The sequence below is a fragment of the Pygocentrus nattereri genome, chromosome 27 (genome assembly GCF_015220715.1).
Source record: "Pygocentrus nattereri isolate fPygNat1 chromosome 27, fPygNat1.pri, whole genome shotgun sequence".
In the NCBI taxonomy this organism is placed as follows: Eukaryota; Metazoa; Chordata; class Actinopteri; order Characiformes; family Serrasalmidae; genus Pygocentrus; species Pygocentrus nattereri.
The window spans coordinates 7514395-7535067 of NC_051237.1; the positions used below are offsets into that span (position 1 = coordinate 7514395).

At 39.5% G+C, this 20673-nt stretch overlaps 1 protein-coding gene across 2 annotated transcripts in view; it reads left to right on the plus strand.

The window, feature by feature from the left end:
• col8a2 (collagen, type VIII, alpha 2) overlaps nt 1–19759 on the plus strand; it is a 55207-nt gene extending 35448 nt beyond the window's left edge. For both annotated transcript variants that reach the window (XM_017694264.2, XM_017694274.2), the window contains exons 2-3: nt 4884–5066; nt 15002–19759. In XM_017694264.2, coding sequence (XP_017549753.1) covers nt 4910–5066; nt 15002–16914 — 2070 coding nt within the window. In that variant the 5' untranslated portion in view covers nt 4884–4909 and the 3' untranslated portion in view covers nt 16915–19759. The remainder of the gene's footprint in view (nt 1–4883; nt 5067–15001) is intronic.
• The last annotated feature ends 914 nt before the right edge of the window (nt 19760–20673 follow it).

Sequence of the window (20673 nt, forward strand, 5' to 3'; positions counted from 1 at the left end):
TAAATTAGCATGGCTGTCATTTCATTTGACAAGACCCTTGGCTGAGGACCATTGCATAATCCCCAGTGGGGGCCTGGAGGACCCTAAGCTCCAGTGATGGAGAGAAGGAAAAGGGAAGGCAATGGATGGAGCTGGCGCTGGAAATGTAAACAGCTTACGTCACACCTCAGCAGGTTCCCCACAGCATTAAATGGATAACTGATTTCTAATGATTCCATTAAATGTTGGCCCAGCAGGAGATGGCTGCATAATGTGGTATAGAGCCACTTTTGTGGCCTCCTTCACCAGCCACTGTCTCTGAGAACCAATTTAGCAATGCTTCCATTTCAGTTCACACACACATGGAGGCTGAGGTAAAGGACCACTGTTAATGTGGCATGCCATCCGAAAAGTGAACGCGTACTGTGTTCAAAATGAGCACTGCATTCGTAATTGCTTGCGTATGTTCCCTCAAAGCAATACTGTGAGCTCTGGGTGAGTCATAAGCAGTATGTGCACAAACAGTAGGCTAAAAAGTAACTGGCTGTATGAGGATGGTGTGGGGCCGAAGGCTGCTAAGTAAGTGCCACTTGGTCCCCCTGGGGCTTACCTCATGCTGCAAAAGCACAGATTCTCAGAATGAAAACCTCATGCCCAATTTCCTCACCTCCCTCTAGCTCAATACGAGCCGTGTCTGTCAAACAGGCACGTGCCCTCGTTGTGCAAAAACATACATAGGTGCTCACACTTAACCTCTCACACTATGTGGTCATTAGGTAGATCAGATGTGTTTATGTGAGCAGCGAAGACAAAGTGGGAGAGTGCATGTGTATGATTTGTGTTTTCAGCACGGCCTAAACAAATCTCTCCTGGTTCTGGAATACCTAGACCAGGGTTTATGTGGTTTGTAAAATAAGAGTCAGACAAACATGGTCCACTCTTGTGGAGTGGGCCAGGTGCTTACTCTGTCTCCACCTGAGAGGGCTAATGTCCCTCAGGGTTCTTGAGGGATGTTGGTGGGTTTTGAGAAATAGTGTAGTGCACACTGCACAAACATTGGTGAGACCTACCTGTCACTAAATGGAGGTGGTGAAAAGAAGGTCTGCTCTTTTCGATGGAGTGTTTATTTGTGGCTATTGGGGGTTTTTGGTGTTCCGCTTGCCACCTGAGCTGCCATGTTAGGTTCAAAGATTACTCTGTGAGTCTTGGCCTCAGTTTTGAGCTGCCTGTTTTGTCTAACTGGCAGTCAGTATTAAAGAAAATGGTGTAGCAAAAGTATAGCACATTGTGGAACTACTGTTCCATGCCTGTCTGTCAAGGAACTGTATATGTTTTTAAAAGTGGGCCTGTGTGAGAACATTTCATGGTATTATTGCATTTCGCAGATCTGGTGAAAGCAGAATTAGGAATGTATAATTCAGAGTTCGTTTTCTCGGCATACACTTGTTTTTAAAGCTTACTTAGTGTAAGAAAAGCATGAAGTTTGTGGTATGTCAAGGACTAGGAGCATGCGTCCTTATTTCCCTCTCTTTGCTAAAGACAGTTTTCTGTTCTGTTTTAAGTTTTGGTAGCTGTTACCATAAATTCCTGTATGCAAACATTTTTGTGTGTGTATAAATGTGTTTTAAATATACTCGCTGCTGTTCGCCAGATTGGTCTGTTTTGGACTGTTTTTGGGCTCGTTCGGATGGCCCTACCTTTAATTGTTGTGAATGGCTCTGGTTCCTTAGAAGCTGTTTTTTCCCCCGTGTTATAGGCCAGTCGTTTGGCAGCCCTCCATTATTGTGTGCGTATGTATGGTTTAGCCCTCAGCTGTACTCTGTAAACAGTGGGCGTACGAGTGCATACGCATGCACGGGTGAACACTTGGCCAGACGGATTGCGTGAGACTATTTAACTTTGTCTGCAGCTCTTTTCAAGAAAAACATTTGATAAACAGATTGTGCTGGCCTGTGGAACAGAAGTAACGTCTGATTTTGATTGCTGGGAGTGTTAAGACGCCTGCTCGATGTAGGGTACACTGTTAAAGACATCTAAATTACCCTTGCCACAAAACCTCAACCCCCAGGAACAGTTAACCCCCCAGCCAACTGCAGCCAAGCATTCAACAACCAAACACTGAGCTGCCACCACCACCACCTCTCTCACTCTCTCTCCCTTTCTCTCTCGCACTCTCTCTGGCCTCCATGCTTTTCCTCCCAGTCTTCTTAGTGATTGTGTTTTTCCTGGAGTGGGAAACAGCTACATATGAGAACTTAGAGGAAGCGTGTGTTTTTTAGCAAGCGCTAACACAGATGCTAGCACAGACATGAGTAATTACAAAGGCTTGCTCATAGTTTTTGAGCCTCACATCTTTACATGACAGTAAAAAAGGACGGCAAAAACCACAGAAATATGCTCACCCTGGCAGAAAAAGTCACACACGGTTAAGAGGGCTCGGCGTGAGAGCAAAGCCGAAAAGCTTCCTCTTGGAGCCAAACAGACCTTTCACCCCTATTCCAGGAATAATAATAATAATAAAAAATGAAAATGATAAAAGAGGAAAAAGCTGGCGAACCCCAGTGAATCAGGGAAAGCAAACAGGCGCAGAGTGCCCTGTTTGGAGCCCTGCTGAGTGGGAAAACATGGCAGGGCTGAGCCTTCTTCCGTCTGGCTTTTCTCTCGTCTCCCTGTCCAGACCATGCTGTGGGGGTCTGCAGTTGGACCAGCTCCTTTGCGGGGAGGCATCCAGCCAGGGAGGTGTAGTTCTACATGGATTTACTCTTAGCTATGTTTTCTGTCAGCCTGTCTGGTTACCTGTACTTCTTTGTTTCCCACTGATTCAACACAGAAATGCATCAAACAAAGGATTTTTTTAGCTGTAATGATTTGGCTTGCATGCTCAGGTTGTAATGTGCACTTTCCCTCCAAAAACACTCCTCTAGAGCCCCTAGAGCTGTTTAATGGAGAAGTGATTATATCATACAGAAAGCAGAAACTACTGAACAGAGGTCTAAATTTCATCACTGAAAAAATTGTTCATAAAATGTACCCTTTCACACATGGTCTCCACATATCTAGACAGGCCTTTTCTATGTAAATTAGATGTTAAAAACCTCCAAGCCACTTGGCGGCTGAATCACAAGACTTATACTCAAAATGGTCTAATAATTGTATCTTTTTAAATAAAAGAGATATTTAGAAAAATCAATATTTATATGTTTTATGATGTGACTGATGAAAACATCTTTAAAATCTGAATATGTTTAAAATAGCTAATAGTATAATGGGTAGTACAAGTTGGGAAAATGAATTCTGACTGTTTTCGGTACATAAAAACACACAAATGTCAAACGTGGAGGAAAAAACATGTTGGATATGTTTTTATAAAATATAGCATACAGGCCCTTTATCACTTACCAGATAACCAAATTTTACACTATTTAAATGTACTTGTGGTTAGGTTCTTGAGAGGGTCCTGCTGTGCGGTGGTATTTTAAAAAAAAGTTTAACTGACCTGTAGAGCTTGCACCTGTACTTGCTGTCACACTAATGTGTGAGCTTTCCCATTTTGGCTTCAGAGTTGTGGTTATGAGTGGGAGTGTGAAGCTGTCACTGCAGGAGGAAAGAGGAAGTGAAGCAGATTAGGAATGTGTCTAGGCCAGGCTACCCAAGATCCAACAACAACAATGAGAACTGCAAACTGAAGCCTGTGAACTGTGGAGACTGTGGATAGGATGTCCATGTGCTTTTGGATACACTTTCCAAGCTGCCTCCCTCAGCAGAGTCTTGGTTCTGTTCAGCAGGCCTTCCTCAGGTGGAGCTCTTTGGGTCATATTGTGCTTTGAGGTGGAGAGTAGGGAGAGTATTTGATCTCCAAGGCAGTCTTCATATTCAATCAAAGCCAAGGTCTGCTTGTCCTGGAGGGAAGCAGTCTGGAAGCCATCAGGACAAGCGGAAAAGAGGAGTCCAAGGAGATTGGTAACGCTTCACTGAGTGTACAGGTCTAAGGATAACGCAAATGTAGAATTTGGGTCAGGGCCTCCACAGAGAGAATGAGAACAAGAAAGGTACTGCAGATACAGCCTAGACCAAAGCAATCTAATATCTGCACTGTTAAGGGCCCAGTGATTTATAGCACCATCACGACTGCTCTGCTCCCACCCAGTGGCCTCTCCCACTCACCTGATCAAATCTGTGTAAATATCTGGTGCGATGAGTAACATGAGGATGAAATTATCATTCCTTCCTGGAGCAAATTAAAGCAAACAAGCGCAGCTGTCACAGGGAACGACAGGTTAAACAAACAGGCAGAAGCAAGAACCCTGAGCCTAGCCCATGCTTTGGCATGCATGCTTCTTCTGGCAGGCTTGAGCCTTGGTGGGTTCAATTACACCTATTCACTAACTAGTAGCCAACCAAGCAGGACCTGCTAGTACAGTAGAGCTCCATCTGCTGACATCTATCAAGTCTTCATACATAAACTGTTTATGCATGGCAGTGTTACACAGTATCTCTGGCTCCAATACCAGCTGGTGTGGCACTCTGAAAACTGACCAGGCTTGTCAGCAAAGCCAATGCAAATAGAGCAGATGATGATTTTTTGTATTCATTATCACTTAAAATCTCTGGAAGTAATAAGGCTTCATTCATAACTGAAGAAGAAATATGGCATGTTGTCAGAGAAGAACACCAGATAGCATTATTCTGTAGTGACTTGCTTGCTTCAGCTTCCAGAAGCCTTTGGCACACCACTCCCTCACTGAGGATAATGCGTTAATTAGATTTTACCAGTAGACTATCTTGTGTAAGAATTTATCCTTGAAAGGAGTGAATTCAGTACGTTACAAAATCATATCCTAAAATGGCAAGCAGCAGAGCATTGATCTTAATCTCTTTTATCCATTCTGTCTTTCTCTCCTCAGCTTGGAGATTTGAGCCCACAAGGTAGATGACCATGCTGCTGGTGCCTGTATGTGTGCTACTGATGCTGGGGGGCCATGCTCTGGGTGGAGGCTATGCTCCTATGCCCCAGATGAAGTACATGCAGCCAATGATGAAGGGGCCAGTTGGGCCTCCCTTCAGAGAGGGGAAGGGCCAGTATCTTGGTAAGTATAAACAAAATGCAATAACTAAAGCAAGCAAGTTAAGCCCTGTAACCCTGAAGTCCTCAGTGTAATAACTTTGTAATGTACATACTAGTTTTATAGTAGTTACTGAATCATTTTAATCATTGGATAGTAAGTATAAAGCTTAAAGAAAAAAAGTAAAAATAATATGGATCTTTTTTAACCTTGTTAATTCTTGTCCCTGCTCATGTTATGCATAATTTAATTTATTATACCCTTTAAAAGATAAAATTCTTGTTTTCCCATTGTCTTTGATTCAAGTGTTGAGATCTTTACCTACATCCAAGACATCAGAGTTTTGATATCATCACTGTGCATCAACAGTGGGAAAAAGATTCTTAAATACATCATGATTCTCTCTTGAAAGGGTCTGAATTGATTCCCAATATGTCCTAATTGGAGTTTTGCATAGGATCTGTGTATCCTTGTGAATAAAACTCACGCACACCTGGAGACATTATAAAATAAGATACTTTGGCACAGTCTGGCTTAGAGAAAAAAAGGGGATATCTCTGATGCAACCATCTGAAAAACTGCCATTTACAAAGTAAAAAATGCATCACCTGAACATCTGTTACAAGCCTCCAATGAAATTTGAGCTACAACCGCTAAAGCTAGTATTAAAAGCAGTCTGGACAAGTCAGACTGAAGCAGTGAAGACCTCTTCGAAACGCTAACGTAAATTAGCCATAGCTTCATTCAACACTACTATATACTCACAAGTTTATAATTAAATGACAAAAAATGAAAAAGCCAATGAAATGACTGAAATATCACATGCTTTACTTTGAGTATGCTTATTCTGGAAATCTGTATTAGTGTGTTCACGTGCAGTGCTGTATGAAAAGTAAATACTATCAACTATAACGAGTACCAGTGGCGTCCAAAAACCTATTACCAAATGTGGCGCATGGCTTCTGTTTTAAAGTGTCTTAGAAGTGGTCTGCCAGCCAATACACAGATTTTCCTCTCACCTGATGGTGGCAGCAGCACTGCAGGCTTAGTGTTAATGGCCGGTATTTTGATAATAAAGTTAGCTAAAACTTAAGAGCCTTTCTTCTACCTATGTCAAAACACTGGAATAAATTTAATATCATTAGATGTGAAAGAAAGCAGACATTACAATAACGATTCAGGAGAAGGCAGGACCTCACAGCATCAACTTCTTATGAGAGCAAATTCAGAAAATCAGTAAATATTAACCCTTTAAGGTCAAACTTGGCCATTTGTGCTATTTAACCTGCTCCTCTCATTTAATAAAGTGATTTCTAAATGTGTCATTTATATGATACGTAAAGAACATTATCTAACAAAGATACAAATTTATAGATTTTTGTTTAGTTTGTCTTACAACTTATATTTTTGAACAAGTAAACACTTTAATATGAATATAATTAATACATTAGAAGTCTTATTGTTACTTTCAAAAAATGTATTTGTTATAAGTGCTTACTGAGCCAAATTGCTCTGAGCAATTCAGCTTTTATGCAGTGATAGGAAACACAGTAGCTCACAGAAAGCTCAGAGTATATGAGCTGATATTTTGAAAACTTATTTTTTTTATCATTTGTGAATAGTATTGTGGTCTTCGAGTGTTTTGACATGGTATGATCTGGCCATCTTTGAAAAGAGTATTGTATATAGCAGAGATGAGTAGATTCAGATGAGCTATCAGTACTTGTTAAAGACAAATATAGGTAAACAAATCATAATGGAGGCTTTAAATACAAAAAATTGAGATACATCGAGAGGCATTTATAATCACGTCTTAGCATCCTGAATGAGCTTGAATAGAATCCTGAGGTGCTGAAATATTTCCACCTCTAATCAGTTGGAAAAATAATCATCATCGTCATTATCATTGTTAACCGCTTGGTCCAGATAGGGTTGCGGTAGCAGTTGGGAGAGCAGAGAATCCCAGACGACCTTGTGGCCCACAACTTCCTCCAGCTCATTCCCAGGGACACCAAGCTGCTCCCAGGCCAACTTGGAGATGTAATCCCTCCAGAGGGTCCTAGGACGACCCTGGTGCCTGGTACACTGCCACCAGGAGGCGTCCAGGGGCCATCCAGATCAGAACTATATCTAGTTGGTACTGCTCAACCTCCCGCACAAGCTGAGACTCCTTCCCCCCAAGTGAGGTTACATTCCACGTACCAAGAGCCAGTTTCTGCCGCAGAGGCCCACCCTGCAATCTCCCACTGCCTATACGGCACTGCACCAATCTCCAATGCTGGACCTTGCGGGTGGTGGGCCTACGTGGTCTTCCCACGTTGCCTCTTCGGGCTGAGCCGGGCTGGGTTACCCTAGACCACACAGCCATACCACTCTGAGAACGCCCAATCTTGTCTGATCTCAGAAAAATAAAATTATCTAATAATACCATGTTTCATCCCCCCCTTCCACAGCCCTCACCCACTGAATGAATGAAATGTTCGGTCAGCTCAGATATCTCGCTAACATCATGTTTCACACAGAAACAAATACTACATGCTATGGAAGAAAAATTGTGTTTAAAGGGAAATTCCACCAATGTTTTTCAAAATATCTGCACAATTAAATGGTTTATAATTGGAAAAAAGGCAGCCAGAGTGGTTTGATGTGAAATGCATAGTTGTAAAGAAACTTAGGGAGTAAGAATTGTTCACAGTGATGGTGATAGGAACCAGATGTCTATAGATTTTAATGCCTCTGAAAGCTACCTCGCAGACAGTTATTACATGAAATGATCGGAAATGCACTGCCTGAAGCCTGAGACATTGTTTTGGGATGGTATTGAGAGGGTTTTGGCCTAAATACATACTTTTAAAATCCAATCATGGCAGAAAGGTACTTGGAGAACATTGTAAGCCAAAGCAGCTTACAGCTTTAGATTTACAACAAGTTTACCATTATTAATGGAATCTATAAAAACTCAGAAGACATGTGTAAGTCCACTAGTGGTTTAGTGTTGTAAATAAAATAGTTTACTTTAAAGACATCTGTTTTTTTCTGCAGTGAAACAGTTAACATAAAATCTCTCTCAATGGCTTTTTTACATCTCAACCATGCAAACAGAACTATGCAGACAATTTGACAAATCAGCACTTTGACTGTTAGGCACAATATTATCATAACATTTGTATATGTTACTACATTAAAGGCTATAAAGGATTTAACTATGTGACATAAATGAGATCTAACATTTGGATGGTGGGCTTGAAGTGTCTCCTGGTCCTCTGTCAACATCAGAATGCCACATAGGCAACTGAATATTTGGATGACTGTATCAGACTTGGGCACAGAATCCAATCTCTCTGTCTTCAGTCTGAGCTATAGTTTCTTCAGGCAGTGAGGGGTCAGGGAGAGGAGCCAAAAGTGTGTCAGACTGCGAGAGTAGCAAGGATGAACAATGAGAGGACAGGAACGGTTTGTCGTTTAGTGTCTCCTCTCCCCTTGTTGATTTATGAGGAGCATTGTGAACGTGTCAAAGGAGGAGAGAAGAAGAGAGAGGGCTGGAGAGGGATGGGGTGGGTTGAAGTTGACTCCCTTTGGAGCAGTATATCACAGGCACATATACTCCAATTCTAGGCCTGCCAGGGACGGAATCAAAGAGGAGAAGAGGGGGAAACACTGCAGAGCAGGCAAAGCAGCCAGAGGGTGATGAGAAAGCCAGGACAGGCGTTAGGATTAGAACACTTCTTTCTCATCTGCTGGATCTAGGAGGTCTCTGTTTCACAGGTAGCGAGAAAAAAATCCAGCTGTAGGAGAGAATGGAGCATAACTGTTTATGGCTCTATACTTTTAAATGTCAAGCTGGTTTTATATGGGCTTTGATTGGTTTACCTACTAGCTTAAGATCCTGAGGGAGATGACTGAGCTACTCAGTTTAATTACCCGCCTGGTGCCAAATCAGTGACCACCCTTTGCTCGTCTAGACCTTTAACTAAACAGAGGTTTATAAAACAAATCATAAAAAGTCAAAAAAGAAAATAAGTAAGTAAATACAATAAAAAGTAGCGTATTGTCACTTCTGGCTTCCCCAGTGCCAGATAATTAAAAAAAAAAAGAAGTGAGAAAAGATTGTCTTAAGACTTGTTGTGAAGTGTGAAAGTAGTGAACTTTTTGGTTTATGCATTATGCTTGTTTCCTGAGCTGAGAATGGCATCAAATCAAGAGAGCACAGTATGATTAGCATAATATTCACTGTGAGTACTATTATAATGTTTAATTATGTTTATATTTTAAATGGGAATGTCCTCATCCAATCCAGTAGAATGGGATTTTAATGAATCATGTATTTGGCTATATTAAGCCTACCTACCACTTGGAATCTTTTGCTCTGTATTTACACCACCGTGATAAGATGCCTTAAACAGACATTTTCAGAAGATAACAAGCAGTTCAGTTGTCTGCAGTGTGAAACAGTTCTAAAAAGGAAAATTAATTTAAACATGTTCCACATTCATAAAATAAATACGACACAATTCTCACCATTCTCAAATTAAGTATAAAAAGAACTAGAGTGATAGTATTGATGCCATACATTTCACTCATCTACATATTTGAATCAAGTAAATTCGCACATTTTCAGTGCAGGGTTAGAATGAAGTTTAGTGAGTTTACGCTTGTTAAAAGCTTGGGTAAAACTGGCTGATTGTAAAATGCGAGTGCATAGCTATTATGCTTCCACTCTTTTCTGCCAGCAGAAACATTCATACAAAACACTCACAATTTTTTCACTGTGTGGTACAAAAATTAAAAGCATTTCCAAAGCGTTCTGCTTTGCTGGTAATGCCTGACCGCTTCTCCCATTTAACACTTTTACAATGTGTTAAAAACAAAGAGAAAAGAGCAGGCTGCTCTGCACATGTTAGAACAACTTGAAATCATAGAGTTTTCACAACACTATAAAAAGGTTATTTTACATCAGTAGTACAGAAACCAAATGATGTCATTACATAGACATCAAAAATAATGTGATTTTTTCTGCATAATTTTAAATTGACTGAAATCAAGGTCAGTTCTCTTGGCTCTTATGTCAAGTCAACTGTCCAAACATGTAAATTTTACTGTAGCATTTTACTGTAATTAGCCTAGCATCTGTTACCTAAATTGGTTGGTTTTACTAGGAGTGGCTCCATCTCCAAAAGTGGTGGGGCAAAATGTATTGGCTCTATACTAATACTGCTAATTATACTAATAAAGTTTAAATTATAATTACATTTTTATACATATTATGATTATCTGACAAATAACAAATTTTAATGACTTATAAAAGATAACTGGGCCACTGACTGACTAAAACTTTCAGTACCACCATACAGCAGGGATATGGTATAATAAAGTCTCCATAAACCTGTTCATAAACAGTGTAAGTGTATTCAACGAAAGTCTGTACATTATAAAGGAGGAGGAGACAGTTAATTGGTTGAATGTTGAAAATATAGCTCACAACACCTAACTTTTATTAATGGAGATAGTCATGCCCTTCAATTAAAAGAGCCAACCACTTTATTGGTAAAGCTGCCAACTGGCACCCCCACCCACTATATGTACTTGCACAGCAGCCAGAACAACTTGACAAAAAAATGTTATGTTAAAGTTATTTTAGCCAAGCACTTCAAATTTTTGGCAGTGATTTTTAGATATGGTTTTGAAATGTTAATGTGGCTTTCAGCTTTGAGTTTTTAGGATTCCCTCCATTCAAAGAGATAGTAGGTGGTCTCGAATAAGTGGCATTAACTGGATGTTATGACACTTAAAACGTATGTCATCTCTGGTCCTATTCAGATAGCAAATTTTGCTGGCTAACAAATCTGAAGAATATCAAATATTACTTTGCAAGGTAGCAGTAAGAAATATTAAAACTGTCAACTCACTAAACAAAAAAATCACAAAAGTTTTATTGTTTGGGAAACATCTCGGCCCTAGTCTGAAATAGAGATTTTGATTGGATGTGCTGCCGAGTTTCTTCATGCCTATAGGTCAGCAACTGTCTAAGCATTGGCCCTGTCATTGTGAGGTCAATCCCCATTTCGATCTGGATCCCTGAAGATGTCTTAGGAGTAAAATGAGCTTAACTAGTCTCAATTTCTTTGGTTCAGTATGGTATCCCTCTCTCTACATGCTGCTAGCCAGTGCAGGCATCTGTTATCTTAATAGAATTTATAAGCTAATAGAATAGCTTAATAGGCAGTTCTCCTCCAAGCATGTTGAGCTGTCTAATAATGTGCTAGTGGCAATTCAATGTCCTGGCACTTCACATGTCTTGGTGAAAGCATGTGCTAGCCTTCATCTTCCCAGCTTATTAGCACTGTGTAAAAAAAGTGGAAAATATTTAATAAAAATCTCCCCAAAAATCAAATCGGACTGGTATCATCAAATATTCAGTATCAGAGATCCTGGATCAGTTCGTAGGATGAAAATTCTGATTCAAGACAATCACAAAAACATTGAAGCTCAAAGTAAAAGGCACATTTTCCCATACAAGTTCTCTTACGAGTATGACTCTTTGTTTATGATGAGTGTAATGTTGCCTGTAGCTGTTTGTGCTGATGGACATCCAGATTTTGGCAAGTGCTGATAAAGCCTTGATTGGCCTAGCTTTGGAACGCTACACAAGACATGCTCATCTAAGCATCTGGTAGCTGTTACCTGTGTTGTAGTTGGTGAATGTACGTGTGTGTGTGTGTGTGTGTGTGTGTGTGTGTGTGTGTGTGTTTGTGTGTGTGTCTGATTTTTTCACAGTGGAAGTAAACTTTCATTCTTAGCTGCTTTTTCCCCCCAGAGTGCAGTTTCATCGTTCATGCATCATGTAATTTATAGATACAGCCAAACTGTAACATGGGTTTCAGCTGAATGTGTGCATTCATGACATGCCGACATGACAAGTAGTAAAATATGTCAGTCAACTACTGGCATGGATTATTAAGTGCTTGCACTGTCTTTTCGACTACACAAATCAGTGACCATTCTTTGCATTAGGAATCTTCTCCAGTACATTCTGTCACTAATTATTACCTTGCACTGTACTCAGAAATGCAAAGATGATTAATCATGTATTGCTACTTCAGTAATGCTGAACATTCTGTGACCTGAGCTTGGACTGCAAACAACTGTAGACCAGTGCAGCTACTACCACCAAGTGGATGTTAAAAAGAACTGCTAACTGTCCGTAAGTCACTTTGCAGGACTTGGCTCTTTTTTTAGTGAACTCTTAATTCTAAGAGGACAAACACATTTGTGAATTATGCACTGATAAAATGTGTATGTGAAACTACTTTGTTTAAAATTGAATTGGGTTTTATTAATCAGTTTTGTAAAAAAACTGAGAATCTTTGAAACAGTATCAAACAGTATCTTTGAAACAGTGTCAAAATATCAGGGTCTGGAGCTTTGTTAAAGTTTGGGCAACCCCAGTCAAATGACGTGTTTAGATTAACACATCCTCTACAGAGAACACACTTAAATATTGCTTTTTAACTAAATGTGTTGGTGGTGTTAAAGTAAAATTTTCGGAGCTGGAAGGTAAACTGAGAACATTTCTGTGGATAGATTCGTTTGGTGACTGTTTTTAATATGAGGGCTGCCTCCTAAATATACTCACTGGACTTCAGACAGAAAGTGTAATGAACAAGAAACTCCTATATAGGATTATTGTGAGATGCCACTAAGTTTGCATCACTCAATATTCTTCACAAACTTAAAACAGTAGTATTTTGTTGATTTTCCAGATTTGCTGCAATGGACTGTTTTACCCACAAGGGGGCATTAGAAATGCACAGTAGAATCACAGTACTAGGTTTTTTTTTTGGTGGGGTATTAAACTGGTGTCCTTCAAAATAAAATCAATAAAATAAGCCTAAACAAGTCAAATAACTGCTGTGAGCAGCTGCCAGTACTGTGCACATCCTACAATATTATACCACTTTATTAAATGTTATCTGAAGACCATGCCATGTTTGGATAATGAGCTTCTTCAATGAAAAAACCTATTAACCATTCTGCTTTTTCTTTTTTTCTTTTTCCTTTTTTTTGATTATCAGTTATTTTGTTTTCTTTTTTATTTTGTACAATGTTTTCCATGAAAAAGCCACACTGTGATTTAATTACAATTTAATGACCCCTTTATTTTACATACAGGGCATCAAATCATTTTAATAAGAATATCACATATACTGTTTTTCATTGCAAGGGATCAGCTATTATAAAATTGTGTGGTGAAATTAGTTGATTATAAGCTAAAGTTATGTGTTTCTGACTGGCTTAGTTTTGGAGATCCTTGAACACCTTCAGACATTCTTAGTAAATGTCATGACCATCCCTGCTGGCATTCCACAGAGGTCGAGCGTTGCTGGGGTACATTCATCTTCTTTTTGTCTTTTGTTTGTGTCTTATTCTTTATCCCATGAGACTTTATTGGCCTCTCTGCATACATTTGAAGTTTTCAGGGGGTTTTCCTTTAGGTCCATTAGGTACCATTTTTAAGTATTTGGAGATTACATGTTAACACATGTAGTTTACATGTTGTAACCCTTGCTTCAACAAAACATCTCATGAATTGTTTGAAGCTTTTGGACTGGAAATACATGTGAATTCACCTTTACATATACTGTAAATCTGTTATATAAATGAGCTCTTAAACACAAACACAGAACCACAACTAAATCAGGTTGAGTAGGTATGATTTAAAGGCAAAGCCAGTAGTCAGTAAGCTGGTGATGCTTAGCATGGTAGTGAGGCAGGTTCATGGATTTTATCTTATATCACAGTAGTATTAAGTTATTTTTAAGTTATTTGTTTGTGTATATTCTTTAAAAAGGTGGTTGCCCAAGGGTTCTTTAGAAAAAAGAATGGTTCTATTAAGAACCATGAGTTCTATATCAAATCATTTCATGCTTCAGTGCTTTCTGCATGGTAAAATCTTTCTTCAGATTTGTGTGTTGTGTGGTTGTGTCATGTGTGGTTCCATATAGAACCTTTTTGAAAAGGATTGTACAAGCTTGACATCATAACAGTAGAAGAACCTTTTTTGGTGCTATATATAACCATCTACAGCACATTCTCCATGAGTCTTAAGAACCATTTCACCATGCAAGGAAATGACATGAAATGGTTCTGTATAGAAGTCATGGTTCTAAATCGAACCATTTCTTTTACTAAACAACCTTTGAAGAATCATCTTTTCTGTTAATGTACTTCTTACATCCCTGTAGCTATTTGATTACTCACATACACACACACACACACACACACACACACACACAAACACATATTTTAAGCCACTTATCCCTCTGGGTCGTGGGAAGAGCTGGAGTCTATCCCAGTAATCATTGGGCGGAAGGCAGGATACATCCTTGACAGGTCATCAGTCCATCACAGCACAGACAAACACACAAATACATTCACACGCACAGTCACACCTAGAGGCAATTTAGCATCTCCATTTGGCCTGACCACATATCTTTGGACTGTGGGAGGAAACCAGAGTGCAATTGTAGATGCAGCTATTCAGTGAATGTGTTATCAAAGAAGTTTTATTTCTTTATATAAGCAATATAATTTAATGTGATGCAAAACCAATCCTTTAATATATCAACCACTAAACAAATCATTAACAATACATAGCAATAATTCTGAAAAAGGCTTATATTTTAATTTTTGTTTTAGTAGTAGTAGTTTTGTTTTGTTTTTAGTAGAATTTAAAAACAGCAGCTGTCCTTTACATTGCGTGAAACTGTCATGATAAATGACAAGTGAAACTGTTCCAAAAATATTTTTACATTAACTTCCACTCAAAGTTAAAAAAAGTTTTTTTCTTCTCCTGAAAAATGATCATTTTGGTGATATGAGGTTTTGTACCAAAAACAATGATTTGTGAAAGTATACATCCTGTATCCCTCATGTACCATGACTGACATTTTCTTTTTCAGATTATCAGCCTTCGATGAAGGTGAAAGGGGAGCCAGGCCCTCAAGGGAAACCAGGGCCTAGGGGCCCACCTGGTCCCGCAGGTTTACCAGGGAAACCAGGTATAGGGAAACCAGGTCTTAATGGTCAGCCAGGACCCCAGGGACCATCTGGTTTACAAGGAATTGGAAAGCCAGGACTACCAGGTCTACCAGGAAAAGTTGGGCCCAAAGGGCTACCAGGAAACAATGGCGAGGTTGGACCTCAAGGTGAGCCTGGACCCCGGGGATTACCAGGACAACCAGGTTCACCTGGACCTGCAGGTCTCTCACTGAATGGCAAACCAGGGCTTCCTGGAGTTCGAGGTCCACCAGGATCTAGAGGTGATCCAGGGCCAAAAGGTGGTCGTGGTTTGCCTGGTGATAAGGGGCTCAAAGGTGAAAATGGCAATGGTAAACCAGGTCAACCAGGCATCCGGGGCCCATCTGGCCTTCAAGGACCTCCTGGACCTCCTGGTAACCCAGGTGTGGGCAAAACTGGACTTAATGGGTTACCAGGGCCTGCAGGGCCAAAAGGAGACCAAGGGCTTCCAGGACTACAAGGTCTTCCTGGGGATGCTGGTCCTCCAGGACAGCTAGGGCCACCTGGGCCAACTGGACTGGGAAAGCCTGGGGTTGATGGTGTACCTGGAAGACCAGGTCCACTCGGACCAAAAGGTGAACCAGGCGTCAGGGGTCCCCCTGGATTTCCTGGAGCTCCTGGCTATGGTAAACCTGGCCTTATAGGACAGAAAGGAGACAGAGGTCTCTCTGGGGTACCAGGAGCTCCAGGTGATAAAGGAGAACCTGGGCTGGATGGTCTTCCAGGTGATATGGGGCCAAATGGGCAGGCAGGGCCTCCAGGTCAACAAGGTCCAATGGGCCTTCCAGGAAAACATGGCATGCCTGGTCTGAAGGGAGAATTAGGTCCTCAAGGACCTCCTGGCTTGCCAGGGCTCAGAGGAGATCAAGGTCCCAGTGGTTTGCCAGGTAAGCCTGGCATCCCAGGGGATAAAGGGCTTCCTGGGCCAAATGGAGCCATTGGAAAACCAGGTCCTAAAGGTGAAGGAGGTCACATTGGTTTGCCAGGTAATCCAGGTCTGACTGGGGGACCAGGATCAAAAGGAGAAAATGGTTTTCCAGGGCCCCCAGGACCACGTGGCTTATCTGGTATTCCTGGTCTACCGGGACCCACAGGACATATGGGACCACAGGGCATTCCAGGGTTGAAAGGCGAACAAGGTCTGCCAGGACCCCCAGGGAATGGAAAGAATGGGGACCAGGGATTACCAGGTCCACAAGGACCACCAGGAAAAACAGGCCTTCCTGGAATAAATGGTATTCAAGGCCCTCCAGGTCCTCCTGGCCCACCTGGCCCACCAGGGCCTTCTAATGGCGATACTACAGTGGCAGGGCTTCAAGGACCTGATATAGCTGGAGAATCAATAACACGGCCCGGTGTTGAAAAACCACAGTTTGGTGTTGGTGAGTTTTCTGCCACAATGGCTCCTGCTTTCACTGCCATCCTCACCACACCTTTTCCACCATCTGGTATGCCCATCAAATTTGACAGGACTCTATACAATGGGCAGAATGCTTACAATCCTGCTACTGGCATCTTCACCAGCCCTCTGCCTGGAATCTACTACTTTGCTTATCATGTTCATGTAAAGGGAACCAGCCTATGGGTGGCACTGTACAAAAACAATGTGCCTGCCACATACACCTACGATGAATACAAGAAGGGTTATATGGACCAGGCATCAGGTAGTGCAGTGCTGGAGCTGAAGGAGAACGACCAGGTTTGGGTGCAGATGCCATCTGACCAAGCAAATGGGCTCTACTCCACTGAGTACATCCATTCATCCTTCTCAGGGTTCCTACTGTGCCCTACATAACAGTCTATATTAGCCATGAGTTATTATTCCAGTGCTCTGCAGTCACTCAAGTAACACCTGTAACAGCAATAACAGGAAAGACTGAACAACAGACAAGCCTAGATAAAAGCAGGAGATGAAAACTTTATGCTGTGTCTCTGTTTTAGCCTTTTGAAATGTCTGGTTTTATTAATGTTTCCCTTTGTTTTTCGGATCTCCAGCCTATATTATAACGTTATTATAAGTGTTGTATTATTCTTGTTGCTGTTTTTGTTATTTTAATTGATGTTGTTGTTTAATGGAATCAGACAATGTGTAAGTAACAGTTTTACCCATGTGACTGCACACTTTGCCAAATGTTCTTTCTCCCATCGAACTCCATCTTTTTGACTCTGGGGTTGTGTGTTCCCCTGGCTGCAGTCACATTCAGTTCAAACCTTTCCTCTCATTTCACATAGGCTTTTCATTCAGTGCCACATTTTATATTGACAGATATTCTTTACTACCCTGATGGTTTTAAGTTTACTGTAGGGAGTGAAGTCATAAATCTAAACCCAAAGTCATGAAATGTGTTTTTGTTTACTTACAATTTGTTGCTAATATGCCAGATTTGGTGATATCTATGTGAAGAGGATTATCCTTATCCTTGAAGAGGAAAGCTTTTGGATATTATTTTGAATGCAAAACGAGTTTCAGTATGTAACAATACTAAAGACTACATAAGTATTATTTCCCCATATTACTAGCATATATTTTATGAGAACATTTTAGCAATTAATGGACTGCTAGTGGATTAAGAGTGAAGAGGCACAATGGTTATTTGTATAACTCTAACATATGCAAACCAGCCTTTTCTTCAGTTTGTAGTGCCTTTGACATCGTGTTGTTATGCAGTATGTTCTGTGGCCATGACATGACATCAGCAATTATCCAAGTGATGAGTTCTGTATTTTATAAAGTTTAATATTAAATGGCAGGCATCCCTAGCTGAATAATTTCTGTCTACCCTGTATAACATTATCCAGGAGTCATTCAAATTAGATTTATTTTCAGAACTTTTACAAATGTTGCTTCAAGACATGGCGGTGATTCATCTGTGAACTGTGCCATTTGCATCGTGGAACATTTGGTCCATTAATTACTTTGGGATTGGGATTGTACACAACATCCCAAATTGCTATTCCGATGTTCATTACTTTGAATGAGTAAATTGCTTGCACAAAAATGTTTTGATCAACAAGTATTGAATGATTAGTTCATGATTATGAACAGATTTGACAAATGCACTGGATCTGTCTGTTAAAAATTGTCTAATTTCAACTGATCCCTATTTGCCACTGTTCATAGAATCAGATATAGTGGCTTAAAATGGCAGTTACAGAGCTCTTAACTGTTGTGTCTTTTAAAAACAGACATTTATACCATCTGTAATTAGACATTGAGATTGTCAATTCTGATCTCCAGCTGTCTGGAACAGACTTTGATATTTTATGTATAAACACATGACAGACTTGGGAATAGAATGCTTATTAGCAAAATAACACGTTAACTGGTTCACTGAGAACAGCCATAATAGAAAGAAATAAGTACAGGCCTTTACAGACTCAGATAAACAATAATTCTTCACACTGGGTTGTAATAATAATAAACCTCTCTCAAAAAAAAGCATACATGTTATGATGGGCTGTGAGAATGGCCCACTGTCAAAACCTTTTTATGAATGTCAGATTGTGCCTTTTACACATTTGCCATTTAATATATCTTATAAATCGATCGTTGGGTTTGGCTATTGCAAAATTTTAGTAGCATAGACAAGTGAATAGGTTGCTGTTGTTTCACCTGTATCTTAGAAATCCTATATTGCCCACATTCTCATAGAAACTAGTAACAAAGAGGTTTTTTGTGAAGGGGAGCATCAAGTACATGTAATAGCTTGGTGGCCTAAACATATATTCATCTTGTGAACTGTAGGATTGTATAAAGAATAAAAACAAAGAATGTTGATAAAGTGTGAACAGCTTGCATGGCTTTTTAACAGATTAACTGGTTACTAACATGTTACTATCATTAGAAACATACTGGCAAAGTCTGAACCATGAAATATCAAAAAGACTTGAAATGACATGCAGTGGTCATCATCATTTATCCACTATTGACCTGCTTTTCACTGTGCCAGTGTAGTCAGTCAGCATTCTGAGAGGCCTTTCCCTGTTATCGAAATAATTACTCCAAATGTGTTACTACATTTGTGACGGACTGATTTCATTTATATTAACATGTAATCGTTTCCATTGATTTTACCATGGAGGCCTTTGGTTTTAAATTTTTTTTTTGAGTGAAATGGATAGTAAATTGTCAGGTAGATTCAATGTACTGTTTCCTCTCAGAACTGCTAGACTTTGTTTTCCTTTCCTTTTAAAATAAAGAAGATTCAAGCTTCGGTTTGTAAGGGATTTTTGTTTGCTTTGGACGAGAAGATTTCAAACAACTAATCCCATTTGCACATGAACTTAATGAAGGTGTATTTATACATATGTGATAAATCAGCAAGAATGTCTGCCTACCGAAGCACCCATTGAAATAACATGTACAAAAAAATATTTAACAGCATTGACAAGTATTGTAGTTAGCATACTACCATTGTTAAAGGAATATTTTGTCAACTTTTATTTCTTCTATTTTTTTAATGTACTATGTATCAGATTATAGGATTTTGTTGTTGTATACATGGCTGTTGCATTCACGCTGTGCAATAGGCCTTGGGTATTAAATGCACTCTTTTGACTGAAAATGTTTTGTCAGCTTATACAAAATCTGCAGTACTTGATAGTATTGATACAACATCAATAAAGATTTTCTTGTAAAAAAAAAAGGGTTTTTTGTTGCTCTTCTCATTGTTTTATGGTAACACAAGTGAACTGTCCAAAGTCAACATTTCAGTTAGCAGAATTTGATTGTCTGAATCTTGCTGAATTATTAGTTTGACATATAACGCTAGGGGGAGTATGAACACGTTTTTAGTAAAATGTATTTGTAAAGCCTAAAATTACAAACTTTTTTGACTTTCTTAGTGAAAATAAATGAATATTACTTAAATATGTCATTTATCTGCACATTTTGGTGCACCGTTTCTATTTATTTGAGTTGAACATATTGGAAAAAAATAAAACATGAAATATAAAATATGCCATAAATTTTACATGTCACAGTTTATGTTTTATTTTTTCCCAATATGTTAAATTCAGCAAATAAACAATAAATGTGTATTAAACTGTGCAGAAGTGTGCTCTCTGTAAATGATGTTTCATCTAGAGAATCGACAAGACAGGTAATTTAATCAGGGACACCCAAAATATTGCATGCAACTGTAATGTCATAATACTTGAAAATATTTTCATGGTACACTAAATGTATAAGAATATTTTGTTTTTAAAAAGTTTGATAAGTTGGAACAGACAAAATGCATCAGTTGAGGTATATAAAAAGGTCAAAAACTATGTGTACAACAGTTTTTATTAAATGTTTCAGATATTGTCCTGCACTAAATACAAGCAGTTGCTCAGTGCTCTTTAAGTATTGACGATGTTCACAATATGCTCAGAAAAGGACATCTCGATGTATAATAATGACAATAAAATATGGCACAGTATCTGAGGGGTAAATATCAATAACAGAAATATTATCTCTGAGTTACTTCAGTTAATGAGTTTCTTCACATTTGAACTTGCCATTAGTAACAAACAGCATCATCAACAGGCGATATGGACACAATTAAGGTGA